The sequence below is a fragment of the Chinchilla lanigera genome, unplaced genomic scaffold, assembly GCF_000276665.1.
Source record: "Chinchilla lanigera isolate Chin_1 unplaced genomic scaffold, ChiLan1.0 scaffold00015, whole genome shotgun sequence".
NCBI lineage: Eukaryota > Metazoa > Chordata > Mammalia > Rodentia > Chinchillidae > Chinchilla > Chinchilla lanigera.
In genome coordinates, this window is record NW_004955416.1 from 7,765,457 (window position 1) to 7,788,982 (window position 23,526).

Genomic DNA, 23,526 nt, shown 5'->3' on the forward strand with positions numbered 1-23,526 from the left:
AAAAGCTTTTGCACAGCAAGAGAAACTACCAAGAATGAGTACATAACCCCCAGGCTGAAATATCACTGTTCCTCAAAACAGGGCATGGTGGCACATGCCTATAATTCCACTTCTCAGGAGGCTGAGACAGGAGGATCACTGTGAGTTTGAGGCCAGCTTGGGCTACAAAGTGAGTTCAAGTCCAGCCTGAATTGCCTAGTGAAACTCTGTCTCAAACAAACAAAAAAACAAAACAAAAAAAAACAACAAAAAAACCCAAACAATAAAATACTACCTAGAACATATAAGTAACTAAAAAAAAAACACAGACCCCCCCAAATTTAAAGACCCAGTCCAAAAATTGTCTTCTGAAATGAATAGACACTTCTCAAATGAAGTAGAAATGGCAAATAAATATTTGAAAAAGTGTTCAACATCACTGGTCATTTGAGAGATGCAAATTAAATCAACACTGAGCTGAGCATGGTGGCACAAGCTTGTAATCCCAGCACTTGGGAGGCTGAGGCAGATCCCTGTGAGTTTGAGGCCAGCCTAGGCTACAAGAGCAAGTTCAAGGCCAGGCTGAACTACATAGTGAGACTCTGCCTCAAAAAAACAAAACAAGGTTCTTCCGGTGGCAAGCGGCGGCTTAGTCTGTGCTGGGCGAGATGGAGCTCGAGGCCATGAGCAGATAGATACACCAGCCCTGTTAACCCAGCTGTCTTCCCCCATCTGACCGTGGTGCTTCTGGCCATTGGCATGTTCTTTACCGCCTGGTTCTTTGTCTATGAGGTCACCTCCACCAAGTACACGAGGGACATCTACAAAGAGCTCCTCATCTCCCTGGTGGCCTCGCTCTTCATGGGGTTTGGTGTCCTCTTCCTCCTGCTCTGGGTTGGCATCTACGTATGAGTCTCTGGGGTAGCCTGGAGGCTTCACTGAGTCCCTGCTTTTGTAAATTAATTTTTTTACTGTTGTTAGAAGTATCCCCCTTGCTGCTCACAATAAAGGCAGACACGTGACAACAAAACAAAACAAAACAAAACAAAACAAGTGCCGGGAATATAGCTCAGCGGTGCAGCACCTGCCTGGCAAGCATGATGTCCTGAGTTCAAAATTTCTGGTACAAAAAAAAATGCTGAGATTCCACCTCACCTCAGAAAGAATGACTATTAAGGGCTGGGGATTTAGCTCAATGGCACAGTGCCTGCCTGGCAAGCACAAGGTTGTGTGTTTGATTCCTGGTACTGGGGAAAAAAAAAAAAAAGACTATTAACATCAACAAATCAACCAATAACAAATACTGGTGGAGCTGTGGGGGAAAAGGAACCCTTCTCCACTGTTGGTGGGAGTGTACACTGGTACAACCACTGTGGAAATCAGTGTGGAGATTCCTTAAAAACTAGGAGTACAGGTTCTATTCAACCCAGTTATTCCTTTTCTTGGTATCATCTTGAAAGAATTAAAAGGATCATACAACAGCAAATATGCACACCTGTGTTTATAGCAGCACAGTTCATAATAGGTAAATCTTGGAAACAGCCCAAATGCCTATCAACCAAGAAATGGATAAAGAAGATATGGGGGGCTGGGGATTTAGCTCAGCGGCACAGCGCCTGCCTGGCAACTGCAAGGTCGTGAGTTCGATTCCCGGTACCGGAAAAAAACCCAAAAAAGAAAAGAAGATATGGGATTTGTTTATAAAATGGAATACTATTCTGACACAAAGAAGTTAAGCTTGAGACATTTCTAGCTGAATGGATGCACCTTGAGATCATACTCTTAAATGAAATAAATCAGACACAGAAGTTTAAATACCACATTGTTTCTCTGGTGTGAGAAACCAAAAGTGTAAATAAGGACCAAAATGAATAATAGATATTGGGAAATGGAAGAAAATGTTCAGATGAGAAGGGGAACAAAGGAGGGGGAGAAAGGAAAAAGGGTGAAAGAAAAAAGTGAGAAAAGGAAAAATGGCAACAAAGCTTTTGTAAATAAGGAGGGGAAGAGGGGCTGCAGGGAAGGGAAGGGAATGAGAAAAAAAAGCAAGATCTATCATGTACAGGTACAAATTCCCTATGATGAGTGTTATCATTATATGTATCTAAAATGTACCAATGAAATTTTAAAAAAGATTAGGAAAAAATCAAACAAAAAGAAATCACTCCTCTTGGTCTGGGTCTGCATTTAGTGAGCAGTTACTACCTACAGGTAATTTGCAATGCACATTTTCTAGAAACTGGTCCAGCACTAAAGAATTTGCATGATATATGCTATTACTTGTACAATTCTGCCAAGATGGGGTGGGTTTTTTGTTTTGTTTTGTTTTTTGCTTTTTTGTCTTTTTGAGGCAGGGTCTCACTATGCAGTTCAGGCTGGCCTTGAGCTCACTTTGTAGCTCAGGCTGGTCTTGAACTTGCAACAATCCTCCTGCTTCAGCCTCCCGAGGGCTGGGATTACAGGCGTGTGCCAACACACCCAGCTGAGATTTTTTTTTTTTCTCTTGGTACAAATGTAAAACCCAAGGCATGAGAGAGTGCATTCATGCAATTAATATTTATTAGTGAGCTGGTGAGTACACTGCAAGAGTTTACCCACGGTTCTGGGGCTTCCCCAGTGAAGGCCTGCAGGTGTCACGGGCAGCTGTCCAGACTGAGCTGAACCATGCCCTCCACCCCTTCCCACCCAGCTCCTCCTCCCCACGCACAAAGGTGTCAGCACCACCATCCGCCAGGTGTCCCCAAGAGTCATCTTGTACTCTTCTTTCTCCCCCCTCATCTAACCTGCCACTAAGTCCAAAGGGTCCTTCCTCAGAACCTTCTCCATCACCCCAGTCTACTCTTTCCCATTTTGGAGTCTCAAGACTTCTGTGCTGCTGCCTCAGTTCTCCTCCCCTCTGAGGTGAGCTCCACCCAAGTCACCACCCATCTTTCCAGAACCCACATCAGGTGACCTCATCCCCAACCAAAGCCCTTTCCATAGCTTGCACTACCTGTCATGGCCTGGCCCATTTCTCCCGCTCCCCAGAACTCCAGCATTTTACCCCAAAAGACCACAATGTTTGCAGGCCTTTATTTTGCGTTTGGCTGTGGTCCATTTAACGTCTTTCCTTTTATGGCCTTGGAGGTGATACATGATTCAGCCAAGTTCACCTGCTTTCATACCCAAATCCTCTCCTCTGCTGCCACACTGGGCTGTGTGGGCTACCGACCAGGGGCTCTATATCTCATTGTCATTTCTCTAAGGGACCTCCTCAGCCTCATCCTCTGCCTTACTCTCCATTATCAGCTTCTGTTCTATCAAAGCAAAACGCCAATGTTTTATAGTGAAGTGCCCCCAAGTGGCCACAATAAGAAAAGCCGTATCTGTTCTGAGGAGTCTGGGAGGCTTCTCAGAGGAGGTGGATTTAAGAGGACTGTGGATTAAAGCTACTAATGAGCACATGCTCTGTGCTGGGCATTGTGCTCAGCAGTGAGTTTTCACTTAGCTCACTTCATCTACTCAACACAGACCCACAAGGGTCTGTGTTGTTAGGTATTATCACTGTACACCTGTTTCTACAAAGGAGGCAACCAAGGCTAAGACATTAGCTGGCTAAGTTTTGGGTAGGGATAAGAAGGCTTCTTTCTGGCTCCTACTCCAAAGTCCAGCTGAAGGGCTGAAGAATGAGTCTGTGCAGTGGACTGCTGTCATCAGCTCACCAGGGAGAATGCACCACGTCTGCAGCAAACAGTCCTCCTAGCACCCACTGCACACATCCCAGAGAGCTGTGGAGCCTGGGCAGGGGCACTAGGGTCAGTGAGGCAGAAACCAGAAGTACTCTGCCTTCCTGGGACAACATTCCTAGTCGGGATGGACTCCGCAAAGAGGGGATACCCCTGTGGTCAGGTCAGACCTGAAGGCAGGTGACAGGAACCCCAGGGTGGAGCCTTATTTTTCCCCAGGCAGACACCTCCTGCTTATCAGCCAGCAGGACACTTCTTCCCTCCCACCTGCGGCCTCCCACTGGAAAGTGGTGTCACAGCTGCAGGTCTGGGCAGAAGTAGGACCTTGGGACATGACCCAGGCAGTGCAACCCTCTATAGCTGGTACGCTTCTGGATCCAGACAGCCCTCATCCAGGGCTGGTGTAGGTCATAGTCCTCTTCTCCTTCTGGGGAAGTTTGGCTAAAGCAGCAGGACAGTATCAACTGGACAGCTCTGAGAGTGAAGGACACTCTTTAGTTGCTAGGACACGGCTACCAACAAGTGAGGGCAGTGATGACCTTGGCTTCAGCGCCCGAGAGTCGGTGGCCCCAGGAGGCAGAGTCTATCTAGGTTGACCAGGCAGGTGTCAGAGCTCCAAATGCAGTGCCCTGGGCCGGCGGCTCCCACCTTCTCCACACACCCAGATCGTCCCTTGTTCCTGCCAAGCTTCACAAGCTTCCCTTGCTCCTTCATGTTCTCACAGCACTGTGACCACATCTCTGAGCGTGTCCAGGAGGGCAGGGATGTTTGTTTTGTCCCCTCCTATGTCCTCATACTATAGATAGCTAAGTTAGGTGGATATTGTGTAGGCAGTCAGACAGGGCTGAGCCCTCGAGGAAGTCAGTGCAGCAGAAGATGGGAACAGATCGAAACTGTGGCTGGAGGCGCACCGGAAGAAGATTAAAGTCACAATGGCCAGATCCGCAAACTTCCCTAAGGGATAGGAAGCTTGAGATTATTAATATCACCCTTTTGAGAGTTCCCATTATCTCATTAGAGGTGGGCCATACTCTCCCACCATGACTAAGACTAAAGACAAGACTATAGATTATCAACCAAGGTTAATGATGTCATTCCACCATTGGATCAGTATTACCTAAGCGACTGTACTTTTCCTAAGGCTTAATTTGGACATGACTCTCCCAGTACCCAACCTGCCAGCAGAGGCATTGTTCTTAGCTTAGCACTGGGGCTGCCTTCAGCAGACACAGGATTTCTTAGAAGAGGTAAGATGGAATATGGACTCTTGCAAGCACCTGGACATCTAAAGGCACCCAAGCATTCACACTGGACGCCTCAAGGACTTTACCCACTGAGGCATGAAACATCTAGAGAACTTTGACCACTGATGTTTACTAAGATCTTCCTGCCTAATGTCTCTTGCTTTCTTTTAAGCCTTATTTTTATTTATTTATTTTTCTCCCTGGTACCAGGAATCAAACTCATGACCTTGCGTTTGCCAGGCAGGTGCTCTGCCACTGAGCTAAATCCCCAGCCCTAAGCCTTCTTTTTAAAAAGCCACTTCTCTGCTTCCTGCAAAGGCCCTCTGCCTGCCTCCACCCAGGCACAATAAATTCCACACCATGTTGCCTTTACATAGCCTGGTGTTATTGGCTGGTCTCTGCCTCTTGCTGCTCCTTACACCTGTAATCTTATTGGTTGATCATAATTTTGACCCATGTTGTACTGGCCTTGTGATTTTGCTCTATAAAACTTCAAGAAGTGAGTTCATTGGTCCCCTTGGGGCCCCTCCTGTCTCTCAGGAGCTATTCCCATTCCCCATTCCTATTCCCTATTCCTTTTCTCCAATAAGTAGTCCTACTCTGATCTCCATTGTTCCTTAGAATTCATTCTTTGACGTCAAGGAACACGAACTTGACATATCTGACATCTAGCATTTCTTTTAAAACACCAATGGTTTTTTTTTTTTTTTGACAAGGTTTATAGGAACAAATTAAATATTTAAAATCTAAGGCCAAATTTTAGGTCTCAATTGCTTATCCCATTCATTTCTACTCAGTGTACCTTTCCCTAATATCCTTTGTCAAGGAACAGGTCAAATCTGTGAAAATACCTTTCAACATTCAACATATACCAACATCTAGCATTTCTGCTGTATCACTCAGAGGCTGAAAGGGTGCCTGATAAAGAGGTATTCAGCCAGGCATGGTGACACACACCTGTAATCCCAGCACTCAGGAGGCTGAGGCAGGAGGATCACTGTGAGTATGAGGCCAGTCTGGGCTACATAGTGAGTTCAAAGCTAGTCTGAACTATATAGCAAGACTCTACCTTAAAAAAATAAAACAGGGCTGGGGATATAGCTCAGTGGCACAGTGCTTGCCTGGCAAGCTCAAGGTCCTGAGTTTGAGTCCCAGTACAAAAAAAAAAAAAAAAAATCCAGACTGGATGTCCATTTTGTTAATTTTTTTTGTTTTGTTTTGTTTTTTCCCAGTACCAGGAATAGAACTCAAGGCCTCACGCTTGCCAGGCAGGCGCTGTGCCACTTAACTAAATCCCCAGCCCCTAGATGTCCACTTTGGAATGAGTGACTTTATGAATAAATTCATCAGTTACTTTCCTAGTTATGTACTACAAACATATAAACCAATAAAAATAAAAAATTGTAAAAGATTAAAAATATATTAATAAAGCCAGGAGTGGTGGTGCACATCTGTAACTCCAGCACTTGGGAGGCTGAGGCAGAAGGATTACTCAGAATTCGAGGCCAGCCTGGACTACATAGGAGACTCTATCTCAAAAAAAATTAATTTAAAAAAAAAAAACCAGTTTCCTATCATTCATGACTAGTGCATTGAGCACTGCTCCTGCTGGCTGACAGCCTTTCCCAGGGTAGGGCAGCCGTGTCACCTGTGTGACTCCAGCGCAGCACCCGGCCTTGCACAGACCATGTGGCCCACCCACCTCCCGCAAGGCAGTGAGGGAAGCAGCCCGGCGCCCTCCCGGGTAGCCCTTGCCCTCCACCCACACGAGGGCCACCGTGGGCCAGACTGAGTAACCGGCACGGGGCTTCCTGACCTCCCCAGCTCTGCCACTTTCTGGAAGACAGTGAGCTCAAGGAGTGGGACTGCTCCGCCTGTCTCTTGTGAAGATAGACAGCGACTGTGATTCGACTGGGTCTTCGGGCAGCTTATCCACGCAGGGCGACCACATGAGCTGAGAAGCCTGGTTCTGAAAGCCTAGGATCAGCCGGGGTCCAACAGCTCGGACGGGTTAGCGACGGGGCTGAGGGCCGGGTCGGCCCTTGGTGTCCAGGCGCGCAACTGCAGCACGGACTGGCGAGAGGACTCAGGCTGGGCAGGGCCAGACCGCTCCTGTCCTTCTCCGAGGTCCTCGCCACGTCCCCCAGCGGCGCGGGGATCGCGTTCAGCTCGGAGATCGCGTTCAGCTCTAGTTAACGTGGGGCTTTCGGACCCGGAAGTTACGTCATAGGCGCGCGTCACGGGGAGTCAGCTGAGCTGCCTGGGCGAGGCTGGGATCACTTGGGATCGGCTCCAGGGATCCTGTGCTCTCTTGGGGGCGGGATTGGGGTGCAGGACTGTACCAGATTCGGGGAGCGCTCGGCGATCTTCCTGCTCTACAGGGCGTGAGAGAAAAAGTCTCAGGGTTTTTAAAAGGAAGCGGCGGCAGTTTTCCAGATCTGTCAGAGGCTGGGGAGTCACAGCTTCCGGTCCGGGGCGACGGGGCCCGAGGGGAGCCCTGCTGTGATCCCCGGGCCCCGGAGGAAGAGCCTAGAGGCCAAGCGCCATGGCGTCCATCCTGGACGAGTACGAGGACTCGCTGTCCCGCTCCGCCGTCTTGCAGCCCGGCTGCCCAAGCGTGGCCATCCCCCACTCGGGTAAGGCTTTCCTAGCAGCTGCGGAGAGGGCGGTCCCAGGGGTTCGCAGTCGCCTCCAGGATGTGCATTCCAGACTCAGGTCCCTTCTCGGGCTCTCTTGATGCTCGGCGGGCGGTGGGTCGAAGTTTGAAAGCGCTCCAGGAGCAACCGCTGGATCTAGGCCCTGCCGGTAGAGTTGTTTTTAAAGAGAGAACTGGGACTCAGATAAGGAAGTGCCTTCCTACAGGGCTGCAGCTAGGTTCTTGGGAGAACTGAAATAGGCTCTGGGCTTCTCCGGACAGATTCGGTGCTGTGCCCCCAGGCCCCTCGCCTTCGGAGGGTGGGAGGGTGGAAATGAGTGAAGAAACTGGTGGAAGAGGAATGTTGTAGGGAAGGAGAGGTGCTCCTAAAGGGAACTTTGTCACTGAACAGGGAAATATGGAAATGAGGTATTCTTGGCCTGGGCTACAGCTGGGTGCAGCCTGGATTTTAGGGGAAATTTTATAGAAAATAGAGCAGAGTTGGCAGAGCCCTGGGATATTTTGAGCAACCGATTAGAGAGAAAGCAGCTGCAGGAACGGTTCCCCAGGGCTTTCTCTGCCTTGCAGTCTTTTGGAGCCTCACTGGGTCTCACGACTGCACGGTAGGAGGAGAGAAAAATGGAGCTGGAATATTTAAATTGAGCTGGGAAAGCTGGGCCCAGACCATCTCCCCCTACAGATACCACCTCCCCCCCAGACTCCTCCCTCCCCCTCTTACCACTGGGAGGGGGTACAGTGTGCTGTTAACAGCATCTCAGGTCAGCAATGTAGGAAGAGTCCAGGATTCTTGCAAAGGTGACCAGCAAATTACCTGATACCAAACTGTTAATCAAGACCCTACATATAGGAATATTATGAGAAGGTGTGGCAAGTAGCACTGCTGTTTCCCTTTTTTTTTTTTTTTTTTTTTGGTACTGGGAATTAAACTCATGACCTCGTGCTTACCAGTCAGGTGCTGAGCTACTGAGCTATATCCCCAGCCCGCACTGCTATTTCTTGAGGGTTTTTTTTGTTTTTTGTTTTTTGGGGTTTTTTTTTGTGCCTGTCCTTCCCTTCTGTAGCTTATCTTTTCTTCGTTTCTGTCCTCCAGGCTATGTGAATGCCCAGCTAGAGAAGGAAGTGCCCATCTTCACAAAGCAGCGCATCGACTTTACACCTTCTGACCGAATCACCAGTCTTGTGGTGTCTTGCAATCAGCTCTGCCTGAGCCTGGGGAAGGATATCCTCCTCCGGTAGGTAGGAGCCCAAAGGTTTAAGAGGAGGGAGTGGAGAGGTATGGTGACTGTCAGCTGACCCAGGCCTTTCTTTCACTCTAGGCAGTGAAGAGAGAGATTTGTAATTTTTAAGAAATAGTCTGTCCCTTCCCAAACAGAACCAATATAGTATACTAGTAAAAAATCAGAGATGTGGATTCAGATTGCACCTGTGGAATCTTAAACAATACATCTAGCTGGGGATTTAGCTCAGTGGCACAGCGCCTACCTGGCAAGCGTAAGGTCGTGAGTTCAATTCCCGGATCCAGAAACAAAACAAAACAAAACAAAACAAAAACCACAATGACATCTAATCTCTTAACATGGTCCTTCGTCTGTGGAGTAGCCCTAGTCCACAAGTTAGTCATATAGATCACTGGAACTGTCTAGAGTCGTGAAATATATCTGTTAGAAATGGAAATAGGGTTGGGGATTTAGCTCAGCAGCACAGCGCCTGCCTGGCAAGTGTGAGGTCATGAGTTCGATTCCTGGTACTGGAAAAAAAGCAAAACCAAAAAAAAAAAAAAAAAATGAAATGAAAATAATACATGCCAGCAAAATGGTTTATCTGTCTAGAAAACCATCTAGGATAAAACAGCTAGGCTTCTGTCTTACAAAAATGAATTCTACATGGACTAGTTATTTAAATATTAAAGAATGAGAATATTGAAAGAACATTTAATAAATTTTATTAAATGTTTAATAAATTCTTATCTAAAGGGAGAGCTTACTCCAGCTAGAAAATTAGAAACCATAAGGACAAAGATATGTATCTGTAGATCGCTATAGGTAGCTTTTGGTTTTTGAGACAGGTTCAAGGTTAGCCTTGAACTCATTATATAACCCAGGTTGGCCTTAAACTCATGCTGATTCTCCTGCCTCAGCCTCTTATATGCTGGGATTACAGGGGTGAGTCACCATACCCAACTCTATAGATATCTTACTGCAGAATAATTGCGGATAAAATGAAACAAATGCAAAAAAAAAAAAATGAAACAAATGCAGTATGAATCATGTCACAGAGCTATAGCCCTTTCCTCTCCTCCCACTTGTATTAAATTCTGAGACAGAGTCTTGCTAAATCACTAAATTGCTCAGAGGCTGACTCAGACTTGCCTGCCTCAGCCTCCCAGAGTGCTGAGACTACAGGTGTGCACCATCATACCTGACTAGCTGGCGGTTAAGTCGGACCCTGTATAGATTTTACTCTTCTCTTGGGATTATATTCAGAATTTTTTTGTGTATATGTAGATTAAAGGGAAGGAAGACTGGGTTTTATCAGATTATTAAGAGGTTGGTGATCTAGAAAAGGATCTGCCTTCTCTAGAGTGACCCTACAGCATCGACCCTACTCTTGTCCCCACAGCATCGACTTGGGCAAGGCCAATGAGCCCAACCATGTGGAGCTGGGGCGCAAGGATGATTCCAAAGTGCACAAGATGTTCCTGGACCCTACTGGTAATTTGGTGGTGAAGGTCGGAGGAGGGGGCTGCGGATAAGTCACTGCCTGGGTGAGGGGGATTTGATGGGGAAGGGACAGGAATGGCAGCATCCACTCGGGTGCCGTGTTCTGCCCACTCTAGGTTCTCACCTGCTGATTGCTCTGAGCAGCACGGAGGTCCTTTACATGAACCGTAATGGACAGAAGGTGCGGCCACTAGCACGCTGGAAGGGGCAGCTGGTGGAGAGTGTGGGCTGGAACAAGGCACTGGGCACCGAGAGCAGCACAGGTCCCATCCTGGTTGGAACTGCCCAAGGTCAGATCTTCGAAGCAGAGCTCTCAGCCAGTGAGGGTGGGCTTTTTGGCCCTGCCCCAGATCTCTACTTCCGTCCATTGTATGTGCTGAACGAAGAAGGGGGTCCAGCACCTGTGTGCTCCCTGGAGGCTGAGCGGGGTCCTGATGGGCGTGGCTTTGTTATTGCCACCACTCGGCAGCGCCTCTTCCAGTTCATAGGCCGAGCGGCAGCAGAGGGAACTGAGGCCCAGGGCTTCTCAGGGCTCTTTGCTGCCTACACAGACCACCCACCCCCATTCCGTGAGTTTCCCAGCAACCTAGGCTACAGTGAGTTGGCTTTCTATGTACCCAAGCTGCGCTCTGCACCCCGAGCCTTCGCCTGGATGATGGGGGATGGCGTGTTGTATGGTTCATTGGACTGTGGGCGCCCCGACTCCCTCCTGAGTGAAGAGCGCGTCTGGGAGTACCCAGAAGGAGTAGGTCCTGGGGCCAGCCCGCCCCTAGCCATCGTCCTGACCCAGTTCCACTTCCTACTGCTGTTGGTGGACCGGGTGGAAGCTGTGTGCACCCTGACAGGGCAGGTGGTACTGCGAGATCACTTCCTGGAGAAGTTTGGGCCACTCAAGCACATGGTGAAGGACTCTTCCACAGGTCAGCTATGGGCCTATACTGAGCGCGCTGTCTTCCGCTACCACGTACAGCGTGAGTCCCGTGATGTCTGGCGCACCTACTTGGACATGAACCGCTTTGACCTGGCCAAGGAGTACTGTCGGGAACGACCTGACTGCCTGGACACAGTTCTGGCCCGGGAGGCCGATTTCTGCTTCCGTCAGCGTCGCTACCTGGAAAGTGCCCACTGCTATGCCCAGACCCAGAGCTACTTTGAGGAGATTGCCCTGAAATTCTTGGAGGCCCGGCAGGAGGAGGCCCTGGCTGAGTTCCTACAGCGAAAACTGGCTAGTTTGAAGCCAGGCGAGCGTACCCAGGCCACGCTGCTGACCACCTGGCTGACAGAACTCTATCTGAGCCGGCTTGGGGCTCTGCAGGGTGACCCAGAGGCCCTGAACCTCTATCGGGAGACCCGAGAGCGCTTCCGCACCTTTCTCAGCAGCCCTCGCCACAAGGAGTGGCTCTTTGCCAGCCGGGCCTCTATCCATGAGCTGCTCGCCAGTCATGGGGACATGGAGCATATGGTGTACTTTGCTGTGATCATGCAGGACTATGAGCGGGTGGTGGCGTACCACTGCCAGCATGAGGCCTATGAGGAGGCCTTGGCTGTGCTTGCCGGCCACCGTGACCCCCAGCTCTTCTACAAGTTCTCACCCATCCTCATCCGTCATATCCCCTGCCAGCTGGTAGATGCCTGGATCGAGATGGGCAGCCGGCTGGATGCCCGGCAGCTCATCCCTGCTCTGGTAAACTATAGCCAGGGTGGTGAGGCCCAGCAGGTGAGCCAGGCTATCCGCTACATGGAGTTCTGCGTGAATGTGCTTGGGGAGACTGAGCAGGCCATTCACAACTACCTGCTGTCACTGTACGCCCGTGGCCAGCCAGCCTCACTGCTGGCCTACCTAGAGCAGGCTGGTGCCAGCCCACACCGTGTACATTATGACCTTAAGTATGCGCTGCGGCTCTGTGCTGAGCACGGCCACCACCGTGCTTGTGTCCACGTCTACAAGGTGCTGGAGCTGTACGAGGAGGCTGTGGACCTGGCCCTGCAGGTAAGTCTTGACCCCAGCCAGGAGAGGGACCTGGAGAGCAGTAGTCTGAGAGACTAAAGAGTTGGCAGGATGCGGGGCAAGGGTAGAGGGTGCTGACTTCTCTTGCAGAGAGGCACTATAATGTAGAGGTTAAGGACAGAGTTGGAAGTCAGGGTTGAATTCTGGCCCTGCCACTTAACTCGACTTGTGACCTTGGGCTGCTTCCTGAACTTCCCTATGCCTCAGATTATTTTGGCTTTTTTTTTTTTTTTTAATGAGACAGGGTCTGCTGTGTAGTTCAGCCTGGCCCTGAAATCACTGTGTAGCCCAGGCTGGCCTCAAACTCACAGCAATCCTCCTGCCTTAGCTTCCTGAGTACTGGAATTACAGGTACTACACCTGGCTTATTTGGCTTTAAAATGGGGGTAATGTTGAGTATTCTCACCTCATACTATATAAGAAAAGTACTCAGGCTGAGTGTGGTGGTGTATGCCTATAATCATAGTACTCAGGAGGCTAAGGCAGGAGAATCATTGCAAGTTCAAGACCAGCTTGGGGTGGGGCTGGGGATCTAGCTCAGTGGCACAGCGCCTGCCTGGCAAGTGCAAGGTCGTGAGTTTGATTCCCGGTACCAGAAACAACAACAACAACAACAAAAAAACCCAAGACCAGCCTGAGTTACAAACAGCTCAAGGCCAGCCTGAACTGCATAGTGCCTATCTCAAAAAAAAAGAAAGAAAAGTACTCAGCACAGTGGCCAGTATATACTTTTTTTTTGGTCTTTTTGAGACAGTGTCTCACTATGCAGTTCAGGCTGACCTGGAGTCCACTTTGTAGCCCCGGTTGGTCTCAAACTCACAACAATCCTCCTTCTTGAGCCTCCCAAGTGCTGGGATTACAGGTGTGTGCCACTACGGCCAGCTATATATGTTAGAAGACAGAAAATGTGCTGAATTACATTTCTAAGATTATGAATCGTCCCTTAGTTTATGATCACATGAAGTGCTAGTGAACATGCAGATTCCTCAGCCTGAACTTACCAACCAGGATTTACTGAAGCAGAATGCCTGAGGACAGGACTCAAAAATCTGTATGCTGGGGCTGGGGATGTAGCTTTGTGGGAGAGTGATTGTCCAGCATGCAGGAGGCCCTTGGTTCAACCCCAAGCAGTGCCCACCACCAAAAAAGAGATTCTGAATATGTTCCAAAGTGATTTTTAAATTCACTAAAGTTAGAACACTGCCACATTAGTAGCTTTTCCATAGCTGTGTCAGGGACAGGCTTATTGCTGACACAGTCTTCTGTCCTGGCCCTCTGGCTGCCTACAGTGGTGGGAATTCTGCCTGAATCCTCTCCTCAGGCCCAGGCTCTCCCTGCAAGTGTCTGTCCCACAGGCTCAGTCTGGGGTGGGGAGGGCCTTGACCCTGACTTCCACGGTTTCCCCACAGGTGGACATGGACCTGGCTATGCAATGTGCAGACTTGCCTGAGGAGGATGAGGAGCTCCGCAAGAAACTGTGGCTCAAGATCGCTCGGCACGTGGTACAGGAAGAGGAAGACGTGCAGACCGCCATGGCCTGTCTGGCCAGCTGTCCCCTACTCAAGATTGAGGATGTGCTACCCTTCTTCCCTGATTTTGTCACCATTGACCATTTCAAGGAGGCAATCTGTAGCTCACTTAAGGCCTACAACCAGCACATCCAGGAGCTGCAGAAGGAGATGGAAGAGGCCACAGCCAGTGCCCAGCGCATCCGGCGAGATTTGCAGGAGCTGCGGGGCCGCTATGGCACTGTGGAGCCTCAGGACAAATGCGCTACCTGCGACTTCCCCCTCCTCAACCGCCCTTTTTACCTCTTCCTCTGTGGCCACATGTTCCATGCTGACTGCCTGTTGCAGGCTGTGCGGCCTGGCCTGCCTGCTTACAAGCAGGCCCGGCTGGAGGAGCTGCAGCGAAAGCTGGGGGCTGCACCACCCCCAGCCAAGGGTTCTGCCCGGGCCAAAGAGGCTGAGGGTGGAGTTGCTGCTGGTGGGCCCAGCCGGGAACAGCTCAAGGCTGACCTAGATGAACTGGTAGCTGCTGAGTGCGTGTACTGTGGGGAGCTGATGATCCGCTCCATTGACCGGCCCTTCATTGACCCGCAGCGCTATGAGGAGGAGTACCTCAGCTGGCTGTAGGATGGTGTGTCCCCAACACAGTGGACAGGCAAGGGGAGCAGCTGCTCGTGCCTCTTGGGAAGGCCACACCTAGTCTGTGCTCAGTCTTGCAGTTTGTGTGGGTTGGGAGTGGGAGTCATTCTGCCGGCCTCCCACTGTGCTCTGACCTGCTTAGACTGCGGTCCCCCCAGACCTGCAGCCCATTCCCACCCCTGTGTCTCAACCTTGTTATTCCCCACCCGCACCTTCTGGACTGAGAGGATCCTTGTCCACTCTGTGGTCTCTGGACCTACCTCTTCTCCCTCAGGGGAGGCCGTCTCCTTTGTGCACTGCGTGTCCCAGAGGTGGGAAGGCAGCCGTCCCAGGCGTGGGGAATGGCGGGAAGGTGATGCACACTCCAGGGCTCCTGTGTGAGGAGTCTGTGTGTCTGAGGGCCTCATGGGCACAGTGGGAGATAGCGGTGGGTGGAGAATATTAAACTGCTGCACTGGCAGCTCTGAAATTGATGGCGTGGCGCTGATGCTGGGTTGGGGGGGTGTAAGTGATCTCTAGGCGGGCTGGGTGCTCCAGCCTTTGCGCACAGCCCATCACCTGAGACAGGATGAGCTTGTTGGATTCTGCTGGCTTTCTTGTCCACTGGGTCCCCTGCCTGCAGGGCTGTGTGGGGCATTACAGCCCTGCCCCCCGCTACCAGCATGATTCCGGAGCAAGGGCTGTTCCTCCCTCCAGTCAGCAGGTGGTGCTACTGCCCACGGAATTCCTCAGATCAGTCTTAGTGCTGCTTTAGCTTTTCCCTCCCTGGTTGTCACAAGAATTTTCTAGATGTCTCTGCTGCCGTGATTCTGAGCACCTCATTCTTCCTTCCATTAGCCCTTACATGTGCTAGATTTTGCTTGCCCCTTTGCCAGCTTGGATCCCTGCCTTTCTGGCTTTACCTGGCCCTTCTGTGGCTATTGTAACTATTTGTGGGATTCAGCAGATCTGTTTTCTCCTCACCTTGCTCCCATGACCTGCTCCACCCTCCAGGTTAGACTCCTGAAGTTGGCTCTGGAGGCTGAGTCCTAGGGAGTCCTGGAGTGGGGCCTTCCCACGACAGCAGCTGCACACCCTTTGCCCCAACAGGTGTTCATGGTGTACTGCCCAGCTGGTGTGATGTACCAGCTGGCCCAGGCAGGGGGAGAAAAAAGTGTTCCTTTAATCAGGCTGGTAAATGTCTCCTTCTCTTCCCCCAGTGTAATCCTCTCCTAGAAATGTTACCTTCTGCAGTCCTGGTTGGATCTGTCCCTGCTGAAGTCCCCAAAACAACAGGATCTCTTCACAGGCTCTGCCAGCGTGGGTTAGAAGTTGCCTGGCTGCCCAGGCTCCCCGTCCTTTCCCTGAAGCAAGAGTAGGAGCGAGTGGAGGGAGGGGTATCTTGGGTGGGTAGAGTGCATTGTAATGTGTTCTCTGCTGCTGCAGGGTGTGGTGCAGCATGCAGCCCTGCTCCCATCCTCTTTCCGTGTGGCCTAAGACTCGCATCTAATATAACTCGACAATGGCGTAGGGGTCTCTACTGTCCCATCAGTGAGTACTGGTAGAAAACCTTGGTCTGCCAGTGGCTCGGTCACTTGCTTAGGTAAAACAGTTCTGCACTTCTGTTTTACACATAATTGGTACCTGATAACTGTAGTGAACCAAGCACTACTCCATTGCTCTTTGCTCCCAGAGGGCTTGGCTAAAGCAGCCTGGGATGCCCCTTCCCCTTCTGCTAAGCCTCCCCATCTGGTCCTAGGCTGCTTCCTCTTTCCTGGGAAAAGGCCCCCAGCTTCCCTGGCACTGACAGAATGGGGTTCCGGTGAGTCAGGGCAACGGGAAGCCACAGCTCTTAGATCCCTGGAAACAAGCAGGGCCTGGAACGCAGAGCAGAGAAAAGCACTTCGGGGCTCTGGCCCTCAGCCTGGGGGAGGGTCAGAAAGAAGAAGGGGGGAGCAGTTGCGTGGGCAGCCGCCAAGATGAATGAGCTGCTCCTGGAAATAGGAGGCGTGGCCACAGGCAGTGACGCTGGGACCAGGGCAGGAGGCCTGTAAACAAGGAAGCCACCTGGGGGATGCACTGGGCGGGCACTGGTCCTGGGGAGCAGGTGCTTCCTGAGTCCCACCCTGAGAGGGCCCTGGGGGCCCATGCTGCCCAGTTGGTCACTGGCACGAGGGGGCGCTGTCTACTGGCGTCCCAAACCCCCACTTCTGGGGGAGTGGCCGCCAGAGGGTGTGCCGGCCTGGAGTCCCCAGGCCGCCTCCCGGGCATACTGGCCAAGGGCACCAGCCTGACATGGGGCGCGCGGCTCAGGCTGGCAGGCTGGGTGTGAGCTCATTCCCTTCGGGACGACCTTTCTCGGGTTCCTGCCCTTCCCCCCTCCAAGGCTCGGGGCGCAGACTAGGACCTGGCACCACCCCCGTTGGTTGGAGGGGTCCCTAAGGCCACCAGGCTCCAGGGCCGCCCTTGGCGCCAGGGAAACAAAAGGTTAGGGGCCCAGAGGGAGTTATCTGGCCCCACCACCAGCGGGTGGGGGAGGGGCACCAAGGGGGCACACCTCGCCTCCGTCCCCCTAGCTCTATCGATTCTGATTCTTCGAGACACTTTCACAGGCGGAAATTCCCAGAGGTCAGAGGAGGGAAACGGTTAATTCCTTTTATTCAATGGGTCCCCCCTACACGACTCCCCCCAGCTTCCTCCCTCCACTTCCCGCCCCCCCTGTGTGAACAGGAAGTGGAAAGGAAAAGGCTCTGAGCAGAGCAGCTGGGAGCAGGAGGCGGGGAGTGGGCGGCAGGCTTAGTGCCAGCCCTACCCCTCTTGTTGCTTGCTGGAGGGCCTGGCGGACTGTGGCCTAAGAGGGAACCTGCAGCCTCCCTGGCCAGTGGCATGCAAACTGAAACAGCCCAACGCCCAAGCCCCCTTTCTCCAACCTGCTTTCAGCCCGGGAGCCGCAGCTGTGAGCATGCAAGGCCCCCTCTGCCCATCCTCCAGCTGCTCTGGCCACCATGACCCAGCCCCCATCACCAGGCTGGGCATCCTGAGACTGGCAGGCAGCTCTTCAGGCAGCCGCCAGTTCTGGCACTGGCTCCACCACTCAGCCCCTTGGCCCTGCCAGTCCTTTGAAGCTCATGCAATGCTTCCTGTTTGGGGCGGGCAATGCCAGGGCCCCTCCCCCACTATTGTTCTGTGGAGACCATAGGTCCATCTGTTGCCCCATGGTGGGGCCCCTAGGCAGTGCCACACGGGACCAGCACCACAAAGGACCCTGCTGGCAGCTTAGCGTTTGTGGGGCGAGGCTGGGCCCTGCGGCAGGCTGAGTGCGAACAGTGGTCAGTGGGGGGACGGTGAAGAGAAGGATGCTGGGTAGTCCAGTGCTTGGGCGACCCTTCACCTGGAGCGTGGAGGTGATGCTGTCCAGGAGCTGTGCCTGCTCAAGCCGCCGGGACAGAGACAGTGTTCTCATGACCATGTTGCAAAAAGGAAAACTAAGGCAGAGCAGGCAGCTTTGGCTTAGGCTGACCAATAAAGGGGCACAACCTAGGATTTTCCTTTCAAGGGATTGGTCCCCTGTCTGAATGCCCAGGATTGGTGTTTTCTTTTCCAGGGAATCTCTGCTTTTGAAGTAATTATTTTTTATTTTTTTATTTTTTAGCTGTGTTAGGGGTTGAATATAGGGCCTTTATACTGAGTTGCATCCCAGCCCCCACCTCCACTTTTTAAAACTTTTATTTACAGGGTCTTAAGTTGTTAAATTGCCCAGGCTGGGCTCAAACTTCTGATGGTCCTGCCTCAGCCTTCGAGAGTGCTGGGATTACAGGCATGCACCACCAAAATACATTTCTTGAAGTAATTTTTGAACTAAGCAGTCAGGAGCCGTGCCATGAGGTCATGGCAGGTTTAATTGCCCTCGGTTGGCAACCAGAAACTGATGTCCATTAGGGCAAGACAGGATTGAAAACAGGGCAAGGAGCATTTGTCTGACCCCAGGAAGATGAGTGCTGTTCTTGGTTCTCAGGCTGCTGTGGCCAAAGTTCTGTTTGTGTTTCCCAGGTGCAGAGGCAGGTGCCATATATCCTGGCAGCTCACCTTCCTTGCTATGGTCCAATCTCACAACCTTGAAGCACAACCTGCTTCTTCCCTGGCTCTCTTCGCCACAAGGCTAGAAGCCCAGGCAAAACCCACCCTACTTCCTTCTCCAGATCCTCAGCCCGGGACCTGAACTGCTCTTGGCTGCCAGTGGGCCAGAGCTGCAGAGATCTCAGAGACCATGGAGGGCTGTGGAATCCTGTTCAAATAGAAACCTTCTTGGATGTCCAGTCCCTGGATTTCATTTGCTGAGCACATCTGGGGAAAACTAGGCTGGATGGTTCACACCCACCCCTGTTCAGCTTGTCCCTTCCTCTTCCACCAATCTCTCTGGGTGCCCAGGAACCCCATTTAGAAACACTGAGCTACCCTTTTCACAGATAATCGAAAAGAAGTTGGATCCTTGGCGGTTGGCAGGGATCCTGTGCCCATGGTGGGGCAGACATTATCCTAGGGGCCCTTCCTGATGCTCATTTTCCACCTCCAGCCAAAGTGGCTTGAGCTGACGCTGGAAAGAGCAAATGCAGGTCTTTGCCCTACTATTTATCAGCCGTCACCACCAGGCTAATTGTGCCCTATAGAGCCTCAGATCCTAATGTGAGTACACAGCACACCTTGCCCAGCTCTTACAGAGCTTCACCAAGAACGGTCCAGTACATCTGGAAACTGAGCCCAGGCCCGGGCTATGGAGCAGTCTCTGGCCACTGGTTTCTCTTCCTTTTACCCTGAACCTCATCCTCTAGGTCTAGGACTTCTTAAGCACTACAGCAGCTCTTGCCTCTCGAACCCTCTTCTCTGGGAATCAGTGGGATTGGAAGAAGGAGGCTTATTGAAGAAGAGTTTTCTGGTTTTTGGCAGAGTGGGGACTCTGGGGAAGAGGGACTCTGGATGAGAATACAACCACTGAGGTGGGACGGGAGTGCTCTCTTGGGGGCAGGGTCCTGGTTTCCTGGAGGAGGAAGGCATGATTCCAACTCCAGATGACCAATGGGACATGCTGAAAGGGATGGACAGACCTCTCTCTGGCCACTGAGCAGGCCTGGCCCCTCTGCCAGTCTGCCCTCTCTGTCCAGCCCAGAGTTTGCACAACAGCCTGACTGGCTGGCACTCCCCTGAGAGCTTCAGGAAGTCCCCCTTGTCCCCTCTTGCCCTTTGACCCCCTTTGGGCCTGCTGCAGGCAAATTCCAGGCAGACGTCTTCTTTTTTACCTCCTGTTCCTGGCCATTTCCCTAAAGGCTAAAACTCTGAGACACCCTCAAGCCTTACCTACCACTTGTCCTTTCGCATACCCTGGAGAATGGACCAACCGCAAAGGCGACTGGGACAGTTCCCTGGCCACAGCCAGCAGGACATTGGGCTATGACTCTGAAGGGCCCACACCTCGCAGGAGCTCGCTCTCTGTCTCTCCCCCCCCCCGTCTCTCTCTCTCTCTCTCTCTTTCTCTCACACACACACACACACACACACCCGCCTCTAGCCCAGCTGCGCTCCCCCCAGACATCTCCCAGGCATACTGCTCCATGCTGTACCTGTCCCAGACCCCAACACACAAGGGAGGAACGGCCAGCAGAGCCTCCCTCCCCACTGAATCCTCTGAACAGTCAGTCTCTTGATACTGTTCCGCATTAAACCGTGCGGTGCCTCATGGCTCTGTTTCACAATCAAATAATTCCCTCTGGTTTTCTGGTGGAATTTTTGCTTTTATTTTTTAGGGTTTCTTGGCTTTTTTTTTTTTTTTTAAGCAATCAGTCTAAATTTGTCATCGCACATCCCCCATTTCCGCCCCTCAGGGCCTACTTTTCATCCCCTGAAATCTGGAAACCATATGTGTGGGCAGAAACCCCCCAGCATCCCACACCACACCCTGGCCCAGCGTGGCCTCCACGGGCCCAGCCGTGTTCACTGGGGAAGAGCTACCTTCTAGGCTGGGACTGGGAAGGGAGTTTCTCCTTGGACCTTCCCTGTGTCAGCCATGGAGAGGCCGTGTGGTCTGGTGGTTAGAACCAGAACACACTGGTCTGTCCCCAGCAATCTCATTAACTAACACCAGAAGCCTGGAAAAGTCCCTTTGGCACATAAGGGACTCAGTTTCCCTGCCCACTTAGCTTCACTGGCTGTAGTATTTCCTACCTGGGTAGAAAGAGTTTTTGATCCAAAATTTCTGTTCTCATTTACAAACTATGTGACCTTGATAAATAGCTTAATCTTTCTGATCCATTTCCTCATCTATAAATTAGAAGCTTTTTCTTTTCTTTGTGGTGCTGGGATCAAACTCAGGGCCTGTGCATGCAAGGCAAGAGCTCTGCCACTGAGCCACATCCCAGCCCTTAGAGGATTTTATTATACCTACCATCTGGTTGGATAAGAAAACATATTTGCAAGTGCCTGGGCAGCTCAATAAATCGTCATTGTTGTTGTTAACAAGAGTAAAAGCCTGATGAAGAGGAGGATGTCCTCAGTGGGCCTGTCGGACCTGCCCATCCAGCCTGCCCGGGGTGCCCTCCCTGGACTTCTCTGGGTCCCCTCCAGCCCTACAGGCAAGGATGCATTCCCAGTCCTTCCCAGTCCTTGTGATCAGGCCTGAGGCCCTGCTGCTCAGTCCCTGTCTCCATGACCACCCAGCCCCTCCCCTCCTTCCTTCCTCCAGAGCTTTCTGTTTACTATAAACAGCTGCCCCAGCTCTGCCCTAGCTGATCCTTCCTAGGGCCAGCCAGACCCTCTCTGAACTGGGGCCTGGCGTGGTGCATGAAGGTCTATGTGCAGTGTCCTGGGCTTCGCACAGTCTTAATCAGGCTCTGCTTTGCCACCTTGACTGGTGGGAGGGGAGGGGATAGAGGAGGAGCCGGTCACCTCAGACGGGGGAAGCCAGGGCCTCAGAGACAAGGAGCAGATGGAGCATAATTGAGGAGGACCGCACGGAGAGAGCCAATGGAAAGATCTCTGGCTTGGCCTTAGATTGACCTGCGTGCAAGCCCCGCAGTAGATTTGATTCCCATGTGACCTGAGACTGGTCGTTTAACTTCTTTGAGTTAAACGTTTACTGCTTTGTAAAATGCAGGTCATAACACCTCCCTTCAGAGGTTTAGTTGGCATGCAGATTGGTGATAATGGATGTAAAGCCTCTTGGCACAGGTACTAGCCTACCATGATGGTGGCTAGATTTATTATTTCACTTGCATGAGTCCCTGCCTATTTTTTGACCAGGCACACTCTAGTCACACAAGCCTACACATATGCACGGAGCTCACATGCACATGGCCACAGCATACACACATCAATCACAAGTATCAGAGGCCCAGGAGATGCCACGAGGGTAGAGGGAGAATCTAGCTGTTTCCTAACCCTGCTAGCTGGGCCTGAGCAGGCTGACTTGGAGCTGGGACATGTGTTTAATACTACGACTTCCTCCCTGTCCCTCCACTTGGTGGTGGGGGTTACAGATACCAGTTGAGAGCAGGGCAGGAATACGGGCAGTGCAGGTATAGCTCCTCTTTCCTGTGGATCAGGGTTTCAGGGAGCTCCCTGCTCCCCATGGGCCCACGCTGGCTCCTTTGACTCTCTAGCTGCCATGGAAGTGCTGGCCAACTAAGGGAGTGTGTGGACTAAGATCCAGAGTGGCCATTCCTCTAACCACCAGGCCTACCAGCAGCTGTGGGGCAGGACCTGGGGTTAGGCAGGGGCATTCATCAATTTGACTCATTCCCCACAGGCCCATGAGTAAGTATGGCTCTGGATTTCCAGACCCCAACCCCTCCTGGAGATGCCCGTCGGGGTCTTCCAGGGCTGGGTCCCTGTGGGTCCCAGGTGCAGCCCTGGGGTTCCCTCTGGAGTGGGAAGTAGCAGCTGGAGGGGCCTAGCTGACTCTACTGCCCTGAATCCTCGAGCACATGGGCCCAACTGCAGTTTCTGTCCTGGAGTGAGGATGCCAGAGAAAGGAGAGGAGCCCCTAGTAGTGAAGTCAGCCCTGTCCCAGCTTGGAAATCCCCCACTTCTTACCTTGGCCGCTTGAGGGAACAGCCTCCGGGCAGAGGGCCGCCTCCCGCCAGGGACTTTTCTTCTGGGGATGACACGAAATGTAGGGCAGTTAGCGGACCCTGGCCTGACCATCGCTGTACTTCAGCCAGCTTGGGGACCAGGGGAGAGGACCATTTCATCCCCCGCAGGGAGCATGGCACCACCTGGGACCTATGTGGGCCTAAAGGGGGCCATGGAGAAGAGAGAGCATGGGGACTGTGTGCCCACAACTTGCCACCCCTCCCCCACATTCCCTTGCCTCACCCTGGCACCCAGTCTGAAAGGGGCTTCTGATAGCTTCTAACACTTCCGTCCAGGAGAATGTCCCTAAACTCACTTCCTTCCTGCCTTCCTTTTTCTTTTTTTCTTTCCTCCCTCTCTCCCTTTTTCTCTCTCTTTTTCTGTCTTTCAAGATAGGGTCTCACTATGTGGCCCAGGCTGGCCTTCAACTCCTGGACTCAAGTGTAGATCTTTCTACTTCTGCTTCCCAGGTGCTTAGACCACAGGCATGCAGTGCACCACCCAGGGAAATAGTTTTTTGTGTGTGTTCTGGGAATTGTACTCAGGACCTTGCACTTGCCAGGCAGGCACTTGTACCACTGAGCTAGATCCCCAGCCCTGAAATAAGTTTCCTGATGTTGTTTTGCTTTGTTTGTTTGTGTGTTTTTGCAGTGCTGGGGATGGAACCCAGAGCTTCTTTTTTTTGGTAATGGGAATTGAATTCAGGACCTTGTGCTTGCCAGGCAGGTGCTTATGCCACTAAGCTGTATCCCCAGCCCCCAGAGCTTCATACATGCTAGGCAAGTGCTGTACCACTGAGCTATATCCTTAGCCCCTCCAAGCTTTTTAAATTATAAATGTTTATGCAGACAGGGGAAGTAGCTCAGCAGTAGAACACTTGTCATGCATGCACAAGTTCCTGGGTTTCATCCCCAGCACTGAAAAAAAAGTATGCATACACTATATGC

At 51.8% G+C, this 23,526-nt stretch overlaps 1 protein-coding gene, 1 long non-coding RNA gene and 1 pseudogene across 2 annotated transcripts; 2 read left to right on the forward strand and 1 right to left on the reverse strand.

Moving 5' to 3' along the window:
- Nucleotides 1-647: 647 nt before the first annotated feature.
- LOC102029393 lies at nt 648-989 on the forward strand (annotated as a pseudogene).
- A 1,531-nt stretch (nt 990-2,520) lies between these two features.
- On the reverse strand, nt 2,521-6,866 carry LOC106148168. Its single transcript, XR_001233354.1, has 2 exons — nt 6,765-6,866; nt 2,521-4,658 (listed from the first exon to the last, which is right to left on the reverse strand). It is a non-coding gene; the product is annotated as an uncharacterized LOC106148168 (long non-coding RNA).
- Nucleotides 6,867-7,196: 330 nt separating this feature from the next.
- Vps18 (vacuolar protein sorting 18 homolog (S. cerevisiae)) lies at nt 7,197-14,952 on the forward strand. The gene is made up of 5 exons (XM_005381269.2): nt 7,197-7,584; nt 8,695-8,836; nt 10,224-10,315; nt 10,441-12,314; nt 13,742-14,952. Exons 1-5 carry the CDS (start codon nt 7,494-7,496, stop codon nt 14,465-14,467), a joined length of 2,925 nt encoding a protein of 974 aa, XP_005381326.1. The 5' UTR covers nt 7,197-7,493; the 3' UTR covers nt 14,468-14,952.
- Nucleotides 14,953-23,526: the final 8,574 nt, after the last annotated feature.

Excerpts from the sequence above, each read along its gene's own strand:
- Vps18 (XM_005381269.2), top strand. The coding sequence starts at position 7,494 with ATGGCGTCCATCCTGGACGAGTACGAGGACTCGCTGTCCCGCTCCGCC. Across the intron at positions 7,585-8,694 it reads CGTGGCCATCCCCCACTCGG|GCTATGTGAATGCCCAGCTA; the intron begins GTAAGGCTTTCC and ends TCTGTCCTCCAG. Across the intron at positions 10,316-10,440 it reads GATGTTCCTGGACCCTACTG|GTTCTCACCTGCTGATTGCT; the intron begins GTAATTTGGTGG and ends TGCCCACTCTAG.